General features: G+C 52.1%; 1 protein-coding gene across 1 annotated transcript in view; it reads right to left on the reverse strand.

Annotated features, from left to right (window-relative positions):
• Positions 1-4,737: 4,737 nt before the first annotated feature.
• Positions 4,738-12,977, reverse strand: part of LOC140465568 (probable G-protein coupled receptor 139) — a 41,745-nt gene continuing 33,505 nt past the window's right edge. The window contains exon 3 of the mRNA XM_072561110.1: positions 4,738-5,034. Within this exon, the coding sequence (XP_072417211.1) occupies positions 4,738-5,034 (297 nt within the window). The remainder of the gene's footprint in view (positions 5,035-12,977) is intronic.

Raw genomic sequence — 12,977 nt, forward strand, 5'->3', positions numbered from 1 at the left:
CGTTACTGACGGTGAAAGCATTGAGACTGCAACCCAGGGTTGTCCCAAGGAAACCTTCTGTCTCAGGGGAAGTACAACTGCTTCGCTGAGTCGTTTTGCAATACGTTTTGTAAATATACGAAGCCGAAGTGGCCCTATAGTTACTGGTCGCCAGTTATTGGTGGTCTTGGGGATAAGCACTGTCCTCCCATTCTCTAGCATTTCTGGTACCACACCAGTTTGGAGCCACAATGAAACCAGCCTGGGCAGACGTGTACTATCATCCATATGAATGGACTCTCTCCTTTAACCCAATACCATTGGGTCCTGCTGCTGTTCTGGGATCCACCCCACGAATGATCATCCATTTCCTCTACTCACTGGCTCCATCAGGTGATCAGTGGAAGTAATACCTCCATTAGACTTCAATCACATCATGAGCCTTTATTGGAGGTTAATGTCCCTCTCTGATCTATTCACTGACCCGATGGGCTTTCAACCTGGTATCAGCAACAGACACAAATCTGGGGGTCTCCAGCGGTCAGTTAGTGTTGAGATGGTTGTCATTTTTCTGGTGTGGTTAATATTTGTCACAATCCCCCAGCACAAGTGAGCTTACAGGGTGTGGCCAGGTATCTGTCCATCTGGAACTTGGAAGATTGACTGACTAAATCTCCCATTATTTATTTAATAGCACTGTCCAATGACAGTGCCTAGAGTCCACATGGGTTAGCAGATGACACCAAAATTGGAGGTGTAGTGGACAGCGAAGAAGGCGACCTCAGATTACAATGGAATCTTGATAAGATGGGACAATGGGCTGAAGAGTGGCTGATGCATTTTAACTTAGATAAATGTGAGGTGCTTCAATGTAATGGAGATACAAGTGGAACATTGCTCTTCATTTCATTAAACTGATGGAACACTCCCGTGTTATACAAAGCAGACGGCTTTCTGAATATAGTATCCTCTAAGCTATCACAATATTAGACACACACTGACTACCAAGTGTGACCATGTTTAAAATCCTGTCGTCAGCTCTCCAGTGGGACTGACTTCAAAGTGAGTGGAGAGAGGCCAAGTACTTAATTCAGGGCCATTGGGGTCTTCAGTAGTGACCGTGCAGGATGGGGTTTTGTGACTGTGTCTGTAGACCAATTCCACTTTATAACACTCTCCATGTAATGCCTTTCCCAGTGGAAGGATTTGATTGAATTTCAAATTAATTTCTTGTAATCAATAATGTTTGCTTTTTCTGGGATGTGGGTATTATTGAGAACACGTGTGTGTGTGTGTTATCACCCCTAATATCCCTTGTCCAATAAGCTGCTCAGTTCACTGTTGAAGTCTGTTCAGAGTCAGCCATGTTGCTCTTGATCTGGAGTCACATACCTACTAGACCAGGTAGAGACAGCAGATTGTTTTCCCTGGAAAGCTGTGTGTAAACTAACGGCTTGTACAACAATTATTGTCTCTGTCCTCAGTCCTCAGGCCAGCTTTACATTCCAGACTGGTCAGCTGAAAATCCATTGGCCTGCCAGGACACAGTATTTGAACCCATGTTCCCAGAGCAGTCGCTGAGCCTGCTGGATTGAGAGTCCAGTGACGCTGCCATTGTATCAGCATCTTCCCCACCACCCTGCCCTCCCCTTGCCTCTATCTAATTGACTTCCCCTTCAAAATGAAGAAGGCTCCTACCTGAATCACTGACCTCTTTCCCCCTCCTGATGCTCCCTGGCTTACTGTGTTCCTCCAGCCTCCTGCTTGTCCACCTTCTCTTCAAAATGGCTGTCAAATTGATGAACTGCATCTACTTCCTGCACTGATTACTATCCAATTGGTCTGGCAAGCTCTTCAAATCTCTCCCCTCACACGGCACTGCAACAAGTTTCATCTTGGAGGGTTTCAATAACTTCTAGAATTTCCAACTTTGGTTTCTGTGGACAGTTTCTAACGTATAATGGATGTGTCCCAGTGTCATGCCTTATTCAGGCAGTTCTTCAAACTCCTGAATACCAACTGCCCGTCACAATTACAACCCCAAATCCAAACGAGGTGAGGGTTTAGTGTCCACGGGAGTTGAAAGTAAGTGGAAGCTGAACTGAAATGGAAGACATTGTGGATGTGGAAAGGCTGTTCTCGTTTGGGACAATCTCAAACCAGAATTTGCTGTTTGTTTGAAAACAGTCATCAACTGAAGACAGATGAGAATGTTGTTGTTCAGAAGATTGGTCTGGAGCTGCCTTTATCAAACAAGGGAAGCAGAGTCTTTGTTTGAAGGTGGAGGTAGGTTTTTGATCATGAAGAGTTGGTTTGTAATGATGGCAGTGTGGAGTGACCAGATCAGCCATTATCCTGGTGAATGGCAGAACAGGCCTGTGTGGCTCCAGCCTGAGCTTAATGCTCATTCTGTTTGTTCCAATTTCTAACTCCGCCCAGACTCTCTCTGACACACATCTCACTAAAATATGAAGATCTCAGCCAATGAATGAAATCTCTGATGTTTAAATGAATGAAGATAGTCAAGAGACGTGTTAACATTTCAGCAAAGGCTCTCACTGTGGGTCAAAGCCCGATTTACAACTGCTCAGTGAAAGGAACGTGAATTGACTTAATGTTGGAATGTCTCAAACTGGCTGTAAGCAAACTAAATGGGGGGAGGGGAGGGGGAGCAGGATTTGGGTGGGTGGTGGGATGGTGTTAGAGCATGTTGGTGTGTGTTCAGTGAAGAGTTGGAACGCATTGATATTTTACCTGGAATAAGACTGATGTGTAGAGGAATCCACTGGAACAGGAGACTGTTCAACCCATTGGCCAGTTCCTGGGGTTATCTCATTCATCTTCTGGTCTTCATATGAAGTTCAACACCTTTGTTAAAAATTGTGAACCTTACCTTGCCTCTCGCTGATCATCTCCTCCCCTCCCCCATCCCACTTACTGTCCTTTCCAGGCTGGCAGAAGACACACACCATTGATCTGTCGGTCTCACTTTCCGATCACAGAAGCTGAACGATCAACATCTTTTCCCCAGCAGCACCTTATACCCATTACCCCCACTCCTGGCATACCCCCCCACCCCCCCCCCTCCCCCAAACTGCAGCATCATGACTGTCCCCTCCACACTTCACTTCAGCTCTGATGAAGAGCCATCCAGACTCGAACTGTGAGCTTACTGTCTCTCCATGGATGCTGCCTGACCCCCCTGTGATCTCCAGCGTTTCTGTCTGACATGTGACTCCAGATCCAGAGCAATGTGGCTGACTCATTTTTCTTGTCATCTGTGTGCAGGTGTCAGACACAATGAAGATCAACAAGTGTGTACATTTAATTTATATTCCACCACCAGCAGGAAGAAAGGAAACACCCGTGTGGCCAGTGACGAGCAGTGCCCTTCACATCAAAGGGCAAAGCTGGGTGACCAAACAGTAAGGGGAGGGCAGGGATTAAATCACAATACAGTTGGAGGGTGAAATAATACACTCCACTCCCAATATATACACAGTCCACAGACTCCACAGAACAATGCACTCCACTCCCTGGCAGGGACTGGGCTCAGGGACCTCCTCCCTCCGCCCATCCCATCTTCTCTTCCCCAACCCCCCACCCAGGCCCATGACCAGGCGATTCTGTAACGTGGTAGGGGTTGGGCCTGGGGTCAGGGATCAGGCACTGATTTTTTGGGGCCGGGTGGGGGTCAGGGTTCCTGTGCTAGGGTGACACTGGCACAGCCACAGGAGCATTGTCGTGCCAGGGTGGGACAGATCAAGGGTCTGTTTTGGGGGAAGGTGACAGGGTGGTCTCCGTGTGTGGGCCTGGCACGTTGGGTCGTCTTTAGCATCTTCTGTCCAACCGGACACTCACTCACCCCCACCCCCCTCTCCCCGCTCGAGGCTGAGGGATTGAAAGCCTCTGGCTTAGTTCCCACTGCTGGGGCTTGTGGTGTTGACTTTGGGGGAGAGGGAGTGGGGGCGGCAGTGCCACCCCTAGCCGTTGGTGTGGGCTGGGCAGCCTTCTGGGTGGGGCAGTTTTGTGCCCTACCTCATGGCACAAGTGGCTCCGCATGCCATCTGCTGTCCACAAGACACAGTAGGCTGCACCCTCATGGAGGAGGGTAAACGAGCCCTCTCTGACCTCCTCCCGGGCCAGGCAAATGAACACCTGGTGTCGGAAGGAGTAAGTGTGCTGGAGGGCAGGGTCTTTGAGACAGAGCAGGAGCGGTTGGACACCTGACCGCATCTCCCCCAAGGTGGTGAGGTGGGGAAGAAGCTGCTCACTGGGAATGAAGAGCAGGAAGTTGGAAATCATGACCCTTCGGAGGTTACAGCCCAGAGGGTCGATGGGCAGCTGTGTCCTGCCCACAGTGAGCCCCCTCTCCATAGCCAGGTGGGCCACCCACTCTTTCTTTAGGAAGAATACTGCCTTCCCGTACATCCTGGCTACAGCAACTATGGCCAGTGGGCCGACTCACACTAACCATGGCCTTACTGCAGGCCTCAATCGTCATGTCCAGGTGGTGGGTAGGCCTTGACAACGGGGCGTTTGGTGAGGTGCTGAAGGTGGTCGGGGTTGTAGCTGGGGCTGGTCTAAGGCAGCGGCTATCCTGGTGTAGGTACGGCTGGGGCCTGCTGTGCTTGGTCTCTCCATGAGTTTTGCTGTGTGATCCTAGGTTTTCTTCCTCTGTGTGAGCCTCAGGCAATGGTAATCTTGAGACTAGGAGGCTGAGGCAGTCGTACAGGCAGTCCAGAGTCCCAGTGGGCCCTAGTGACAGCAGAGGATTTGGGGCGAGGCAGCAACAATGTAGGTAGGCCTGGGTGTGTCTGTGGCCCAGGTATCAGCAGCAGTCTCAGGAACAGATAGATCCCAGCCAGCAGCAGAAGTAGGCCTGGGTGCAGGTGGGACCCAGCCAGCAGCAGCAGAAAGGGGCCCCAATGAAATGCAGTAGATGCAGGCCTGGGCGTGGGTGAGGCCCAGGCAAGGTCCAGGCCCCATTAGTGGGAGCAGGCCCAAACTAGTAGCAGCAATGATAGTAATAGCTGCCTGTGCAGCTGAGTACTGCTTCAAATAAGCAAAAAAAGAGAAAAAGCCAGAAAACAACCACCCACCCACAAAATAAACTCCTCCTTACTGCAAAGGAGCCAACAACAAAAATCAGTCTCCTCTTCTCTTGAAAGAGCAGAGTCCTTCCCTTCTCTCTCACACACTGGTCCAGCTTCCTCAGAGCCAGCTCAGAGAACAGAACCTCTGACCCTCCTGTTTAACTGCGGTAGTGTTTATTTTCCCCAGCGCGCACATTCTGTGCAGGTCAGTCCCTTGGTTATTTTTTCCCCCTGGGTTATTTTTCTGTGAACTTTCAGGTTCACACAACAGCCTACCCACCCTCCAGCTCTCGGGGTGACCTATGAACCTTCCGGCTCTCAATGAGGCCGACTAGACTCATGGACACAAGACAGTGCAGGTGCTAAACACAACAGGCAACATGAGTCAATTATCAACCACCAAACAGGAGTCCTTCCTGGTACAGAGTCCATTCCTAGGATCGGAGACTGTTCCAGTATAGAATACCTTGTCAGAAATGGGGTCCACTCCTGAAGGCAGCAAATGCACATCCCACAGCACACAGGTGTTCAGTCTCCATGGAGTCCTGGCCCAGCCTTGGAGAACTGGGCCCACTTACAGGAACATAATATACTGTAAAGGTGCAGTTAACTCACAGGGTGTGGTCCACTCCTGAAGGAAAGGTCTTCCCCCAAACTCCAGGATACAGCAAGTACTCACCTCCCAACACACACACGTGTTCAGTCTTGAGGCCCAGTCCCAGGGCTAGGCCTCCCCACAGGAACAGCTCCTCTGCTCAGATGTATTTTCTCACAAGGGCTCAGTCCAAACACCAAAAAGAAAAGTGAAAAACAAACAAAAAAACCAAGAAAACTAGAGGGCAAGGGCTAAGCCCTGCCACACAATCACATTTTTCTCTTTTACTTTGAGAAAAGGACAGAGTAAGACAGGCTGTAACCAGCCAGTGCCACAACAATCCCCTAATGAGGCCTGAGTTACACCTGAAACACTGGCTGTGTGGATCAGGCAGTTTAGAAATCAGTCCTCGATTTTTAAAAACAGAGTTTACAAAACTGGCTTTGTAAACCAGCCAGTTCATGAATCGGGCTTACCCCAAAAATCACAGTAACCAAGCAGAGATCTTCTCAACACAGGGTAATGTGGAGTCAAACAGTGCAGGGATTAAATCAAAACGGAGGGGGAAATGATGCACTCCACTGCCTGCGGCGCCCACCTCTCCCTGAACGACTCCAGGGTGTCGGTGGACACCGCGTGCTCCTTCTCCAAGGACACCCGGGCCCTAACGTAACCCCGGAAGAGGGGCAGGCAGTCGGCCCTAACGACCCCCTCCACGGCCCGCTGCCTGGACCTGTTGATGGCCAGTTTGGCCAGGCCCAGGAGCAGACCCACGAGGAGGTCCTCGGACCTGCCCTCCCTCCTCCGTACCGGGTGCCCGAAGATCAGGAGCGTGGGACTGAAGTGCAGCCAGAAACAGAGGAGAAGGTTTTTAAGAAAATCAAAAAGGGAGTGCAGACGCCCACACCCAATATATACATGGTCCACGGACTCCACAGCGCCACAGAACAAGCAGTTGGGCTGGGAGTCCGTGAACCACCGCAATCTGCGGTTGCAGGGGACTGCTGCGTGCAGCACCCTCCACCCCAGATCCCCGAGAGAAAGGGGGAGGACTCCCGCGTAGAGAGCCCTCCACTGGGGATCCCCACCGCCCGGTGGCAAATGGGCACGCCAAGGCGTGTCCGGACGGTGGATGAGGGAGAAGAGGTGGACGGTGTGCAGCAGCAGTCGATACAGGGCCTTCCTTTTTATATCCCTTAAGGGGACAAAATTAAAATTCCGGAGGCGGCTCAGGTTGTGGGGCACAGGCTCCCGCGGGAAGTACGGGACCTTGGGGCCAATGTGAAATTCCGTCCGGGCCGGGGTGAGCGCGGACGGGATCCCACCGCACACCTGAGCGTCCTCCAACCGGTGCACTACGTCGGGTCCGAGCACCGCCGTTTTAAGGCGTCGGATGGCGGTGGCCACGTACCGGACGTCTACCGCTGCCCTGCTCGCTATGTCCTGCGGCAGCGTCCAGCCCAGGCCCCCGGCACCCAGCACGTCCCCGACCCTGGTTGCCCTCGCCGCCACGGCCCTCCCCTCCGACAGCCACTCGAACCCGCGAGTACGGAGGTGCGGATTCCTGAGCAACGGCTCCCTGACGACAGCCGCTACTCCAGCCGGAGGGTAGGCGCGACGCGATTCGACCATGTTCCAGACAGTGATCAGGTCCTGGTAAAAGACAGGCAGCGCCTTGAGGGCGACCTCCAAACCGTCACGGTCGACGAACAGGAGCTGCGTGTCGTAGTTGAGGTTACGCACCTGGCGGAAAAAATACGTCGCCAGGGCGCACCACCTAGGAGGAGGCTCGACGTAAAGGTATCGCCGCAAGGTCTGAAGGCGGAACGTCGCGACCTGGGTGCGGACGCACACCAGCGACTGACCGCCCTCCTCGATAGGGAGACTCAGGACCTGCGCGGCGACCCAGTGCATCTTTTTGTCCCAGAAGAAGTCGACCAACGTTCTCTGGATGTCAGCGACAAAGCCAGGAGGAGGGACCAAAGTGACCAGCCGGTACCACAGCATGGCGGCCACCAGCTGGTTTATGACCAGCACTCGACTCCTGTAAGATAGCACTCGGAGCAGTCCTGTCCAGCGGCCTAGGCGAGCCGAGACTTTGGCCTCCAGCTCCTGCCAGTTGGCCGGCCAGGATTCCTCAGCCGGGCTGAGGTAGACCCCCAGGTAGAGGAGATGGGTGGTACTCCAGCTGAACCCCCGTAACTCCTCCGGCAGAGAGTCCACCCGCCACGGGCCGACCAGTAGTCCGGAACACTTGGCCCAGTTGATCCTGGCGGAAGACGCCGCCGAGTACACGGCCTGGCACTCGCGCATCCTCCCCAGGTCAGCCGGGTCGGTGAAAGTGAGGAGCACGTCGTCGGCGTAGGCCGAGAGGACCACCCCCGTGCCCGCGCCGCGCAGAACCAGCCCCGACAACCTCCTCCGCAAGAGGCGCAGGAAAGGCTCCACGCACAGGGAATACAGCTGGCCGGACAGGGGGCAGCCTTGACGCACTCCTCTCCCGAAGCGAAGGTGCGCCGTCAGGGACCCGTTAACTTTAACCAGACACTCTGCGGCGGCGTACAAAAGTCGGATCCGGGCGACGAACCGCGTCCCGAACCCGAACGCCCGCAGAGTCCCGAGCAGGTACTCGTGATCGACCCTGTCGAACGCCTTCTCCTGGTCGAGAGACAGGAAGGCGCTCGGCAGACCAGCCCGTCGACAGAAATGGATCAGGTCCCGGACCAGGTGGACGTTGTCGTGTATCCTCCGGCCCGGGACCGTGTAGGACTGGTCCGGGTGAATCATGTGGGCCAGCACGGAAGCCAGGCGAGATGACAACATCCTGGCGAAGATTTTGTAATCTGTGCTGAGGAGGGAGACCGGACGCCAGTTCTTTTTTTTTTTTCTTTTTTTTTTCCCTTTTTTTTTTACCCCCACACTTGTTTTTATTCCCCAGCACCCATGGTGTGTGCGCAGGTGTAAAACACAGTGAAGGACACAAAGTATACGAATCTTTATTCAATTTCCACCACCAGGAAGATAGGAAAAACACCCGAGTGGCCAGTGACAAGCACCGCCCTCATCTCCTAGTTATTTTTTCTTTTTTTTTTCTAGCAGCAGTGGTAGTGGTGGTGGAAGTCCTGGGGAGGGGCCCCAAGGCAAGCCCCAGGCAGCAGCAGGGAGGCAGGCCCCAAGCAGCAACAGGAACAGTCCTTGCACAGTCACAAGATGGTCCAATCTCTCCAGCAGGGAAGGAAACACACAAGTGGCCAGTCACAACTCCAGGGTGTCAGTGGACACCCGCGTGCTCCTTCTCCAAGGACACCCGGGAAACTCTTCTGGTTATTTTTTTTTTTTTTATTTTTTTTTTTATTTTTTTATTTTTAACCCCCACACTACCGCCTAAGTGCGGTAGTGCTTATTTTTATTCCCCAGCACCCATGGTGTGTGTGTGCAGGTGTGAGACACAGTGAAAAGACACAAAGTGCACGAATCTTTATTCAATTTCCACCACCAGGAAGATAGGAAAGACACCCGAGTGGCCAGTGACAAGCACCGCCCTCATCTCCTAGTTGTTTTTTTTTTTTTTTTTTTTTTCCCCTTTTTTTTTGTTTTTTTTTTCATCCCCCACACTACTGCCTAACCGCGGTAGTGCTTATTTATCTCCTAGTTATTTTTGTTAACCAGGGCCTCCTGATTGGCCTGGGCTTGAAGACCCCAATCAAGGACCTTGTAGGACATAAAGCACCTCACCCTCCCCAGGGGACTGGGTCAGCTCCTCTTGTACCTTTTTCCTGTGACGTGTCCACCCCAGCTCCGGTCCCTCTGATGCAGACTCTGACACGGCCCGTACCGGACTGTAGTTCCTCTCCTTGTATCTGGAGCATCTCGAGAGGTTCCTCCTCCTTCCAGCGGTAATGGTATCGAGGCTGCATCCATCTTGGCCCCTGAGGTTTCCTCGACACCAGCCAGAGGGGAGAGCCCATGGTTTCTGACAGGCCTTCTGGTTGTTGACAGGGGCCTAGTATGTTTTGCTCCTGCCCTGTTTGTGAGGGAACAGCTTTCAGGTGACCCACGTGTTGGTTCAGGACTGCCTCACTTTCCCCAAACTTTGTAAGTCACGGGACCTGACCTCACGTCGACCTCACCTCGTACCCGTACAGAGCCGTTTCCATGGTTCTGACACCAAACATCATCCCCTCAATGAAATGGTCTCCCTCGCTTCGAGGAGGCATGTGGCTGGCATTGGTGATCCTGCTGCTGTTTCACCCCAACAACCCTCCCCCAGTTTGGGGAAATATCAGGTTTAACCTGGTGCAGTGTCTGCTCCCCATCACCAACTCTGCTGGAACTATCCTGTTGTTGTGTCTGGGCTGGGCCCAGAATCGATCAGGAACCAGGACTGTTTGGTATCACGTGACGCAGTAGGCTGCTGCTTTAAGCCTGCCTTCAAGATTTGGAACAGTCTTTCCACCAGATCATTGGACGATGGTTGCCATGGAGCTGTCCTTATGAGGAAAATGGCATTTTCCCATAATGTGAGAATTTCCTGATGTCAATGATGCTCCATGGTCTATGACTGATACTTCCCGGACTCTCTGTATCGTGAGCAATGCTTACAGCTTCTCCATCATTCTCATCACGGAGTTCGCTGAATAAACATTCAGCGCGTCCAACTACTTAGTTCCTGGTCATTGTCAACGCCCATTGTGCTCATGGAAGGACCTGCATAGTCGATGTGTAACCGAGCCATTCCCACAAATGTGGGAGCTCAGCTGGTGGTAATTTTTATCCTTGGCACTCTGGGCACTGCCCACCAATGCAGCTGTTAGCATCCAATCCCGGCCACCAGACATAATTCCTTGTTTGTATCTTCATCTTGGAAACCCCTGGATGACCCTGGTGGGGTTCAGTCAGTATCTGGTGATGACCTTTACTCGGACAATCCCACTTGCTCCACATAGTAATCTGCCGTCCTCGACGGTGATCTGGTCTTGCTGGGATCGGAAAGGTTTCAATCCTGGTTGTGATGGCCCTTCTCCTTCCCCCATTCCCACCAGCTGTTTGTTTCACCAGGACAGGATCTTTGTGCCCACAGTCGGATATTGTCAGGAGTGACCGCAAGGGTGTCCAGGATGTTTTATACCAGAACGGACCCTTCCATGGGAACTGGGAGACCATTTACCCAAACAGTGTTTTTAATGCCATCTGATTTGGATGTTGCTTAGCCATTGAATTATCCCAACCCACGTGGAGGGGGCTTTGCAAGGTGGGCACTCTCCTGGGTACCAGCCTACAAGTTTGTTACTCAGGTCAGACCTTGTGGGACCCTTTGCTGTCTTGAGTCCACACACCAGCAGCAACTACAATGGCTGTCTGAGCCAGATCCTGAAGGACTCTTCAGCCATTTGGCCGAGGCTGGGCTTTTTTGTGAGGTCCTGCTGAGGTCTGGCCTTCGGGCCCTCTGTTCAGGACATGCCCAGCTTGAGGCGGATTGACTACACTCAAATGGTGCTGCCCAAGCTCAGTCTGACAGGTGAGTGTCCCCTTCCATTGGGATGGCCCGACAGCTCCCATGATGCACTTACTGCAGTTTCTAATGACAAAGCCAGGTGTAGTAGCTGTTTGAAGTCCAGTTGGGCTTCAGCCGGTAGATCCTTCTGTGTGGTTATGTCATTAATCCCACATCCCCACGTACTGACTAACAGTGGGAAAGCTGGCTCCACCCCCTTGTCTCCCATGCCTCAGATCGGTCTCTCAGCATCTCCTTCAGTATTAACCCAAAACCACATGCCTCTGCCAGTCGTCTCAACCTCGTCAAAGATCTCGACTGATTCCCCGGTCCTCCAACAGCTGAAGAAAACCAATGGCATCTTAGGAGTAGAGATGGTTTGTGGTCGTAATATTCCTTAAGCAACTGTAATTCTCGGAAGGTTCTGGTATCTGGTGACTCTGGGAACATTTAAACCCCTTGTGACTGAAAATGCTGTGGGTCTGCAAGCATTCCGAAGGATTGCTCATTGCTTTTCACCTGCCCCAGTGTCAGTTGCCCAGAAAAAATATTGCATTCTTTGTGCATGCTGGGCCCAGTCTTCGACAGCAGGATCTCCCATGGCCACAGAAATGACTGCGCCGATGTTTGAATTTTCTGATCCTCAGAGTTCTTACCGTCTCTGGAAGTGAGTTTTTAAATTCCAGAATAATTTCTCTCCGATCCCTGTGTCTCTTTTCTATCTTTAATGCCCTCCCCTACCTATGGACATTGTTATGTTTAGTTCTTTCAAACCGGATACATATCTGACCTGGTTCCTTTGTTGCTGACCTGCTGCCTCTGTTTCTGAAATCCATTTGTAGCCACTCGAGAGCCTGTTTACCATCTTCACAATCTCTTCACACCCCCACCTGACAGCACTGCAAACACCTCACTCGCCCCACCTACCAACTACCATTGGGGGGGAACGACCATTACCCCCACAGTCTCTGGCCCAGTCATCTGCCTCACCGGTTATTCAAAATAATTCAAAAAGGCTTTGACGTCTTTATTGTTGAATTTTGGTAATTTGGAAATAATAGCCTGTCTGCTAATCCTGAAAGTTTCTCTTTATTTCCATCTTTCTAAACTTCCTCGGCAAATTTGGGAAGTCTGTTCAAACCCAGAACGTTTTTGCAATGTTAAAAGCCATTTTCCCCAGCTTTTGATTTGACCAACCACAAGTAACCAAAACTAACCGTTTCTTTCCACCGAAGATTTATTTTAAGGTCTCAGTCAGTAATCCCCAAGTCTGGTTGAATCGATCCAACTCCATCCCAATCTGGGACCTGAGCCCCCAGACCCTGTCACCATGTCCCCCTTGATTTACTTGGACAGAGTACACTGGCTGTGACCAGCCAGCTCCGAGTCAGGTTCCTGAACTGAGGAGATTCTCAATCCCCGGGTAATCCTGGTCAGCCAGGAGTCCACCAGATTCACCTGGTCCCAATCACTACACGGGGTGGGGGGTGGGCAGTCACTGTGACTGTCACCCACACAGCTCTTTCCAGGGGGGAGCCCTGGGTTCAGAGGGGTGCTGCCAACTTCCTTGTGACCATGACTGGGTTTGGAGTGCCCTACAGTCGTGGGCAAAGTCTCCAATTCAACAGCATGGGGTAGGTCCAGAGGAAGGGGGTGGGTGGAGGCAGGTGAGGTCTATATCAGGGGCTTTGTGGTATATTCCTGCCCCTTCTCCCATTCCTGCCAGTTGGAGGGGTGAGCGGTAGGAAGCCTGGACCACACTTACACTTACTTTCCTGGATGGCGGTTGTCAAGTCCCTCCCTCCTACAGCGA

This window comes from Chiloscyllium punctatum, chromosome 42, assembly GCF_047496795.1.
Source record: "Chiloscyllium punctatum isolate Juve2018m chromosome 42, sChiPun1.3, whole genome shotgun sequence".
NCBI lineage: Eukaryota > Metazoa > Chordata > Chondrichthyes > Orectolobiformes > Hemiscylliidae > Chiloscyllium > Chiloscyllium punctatum.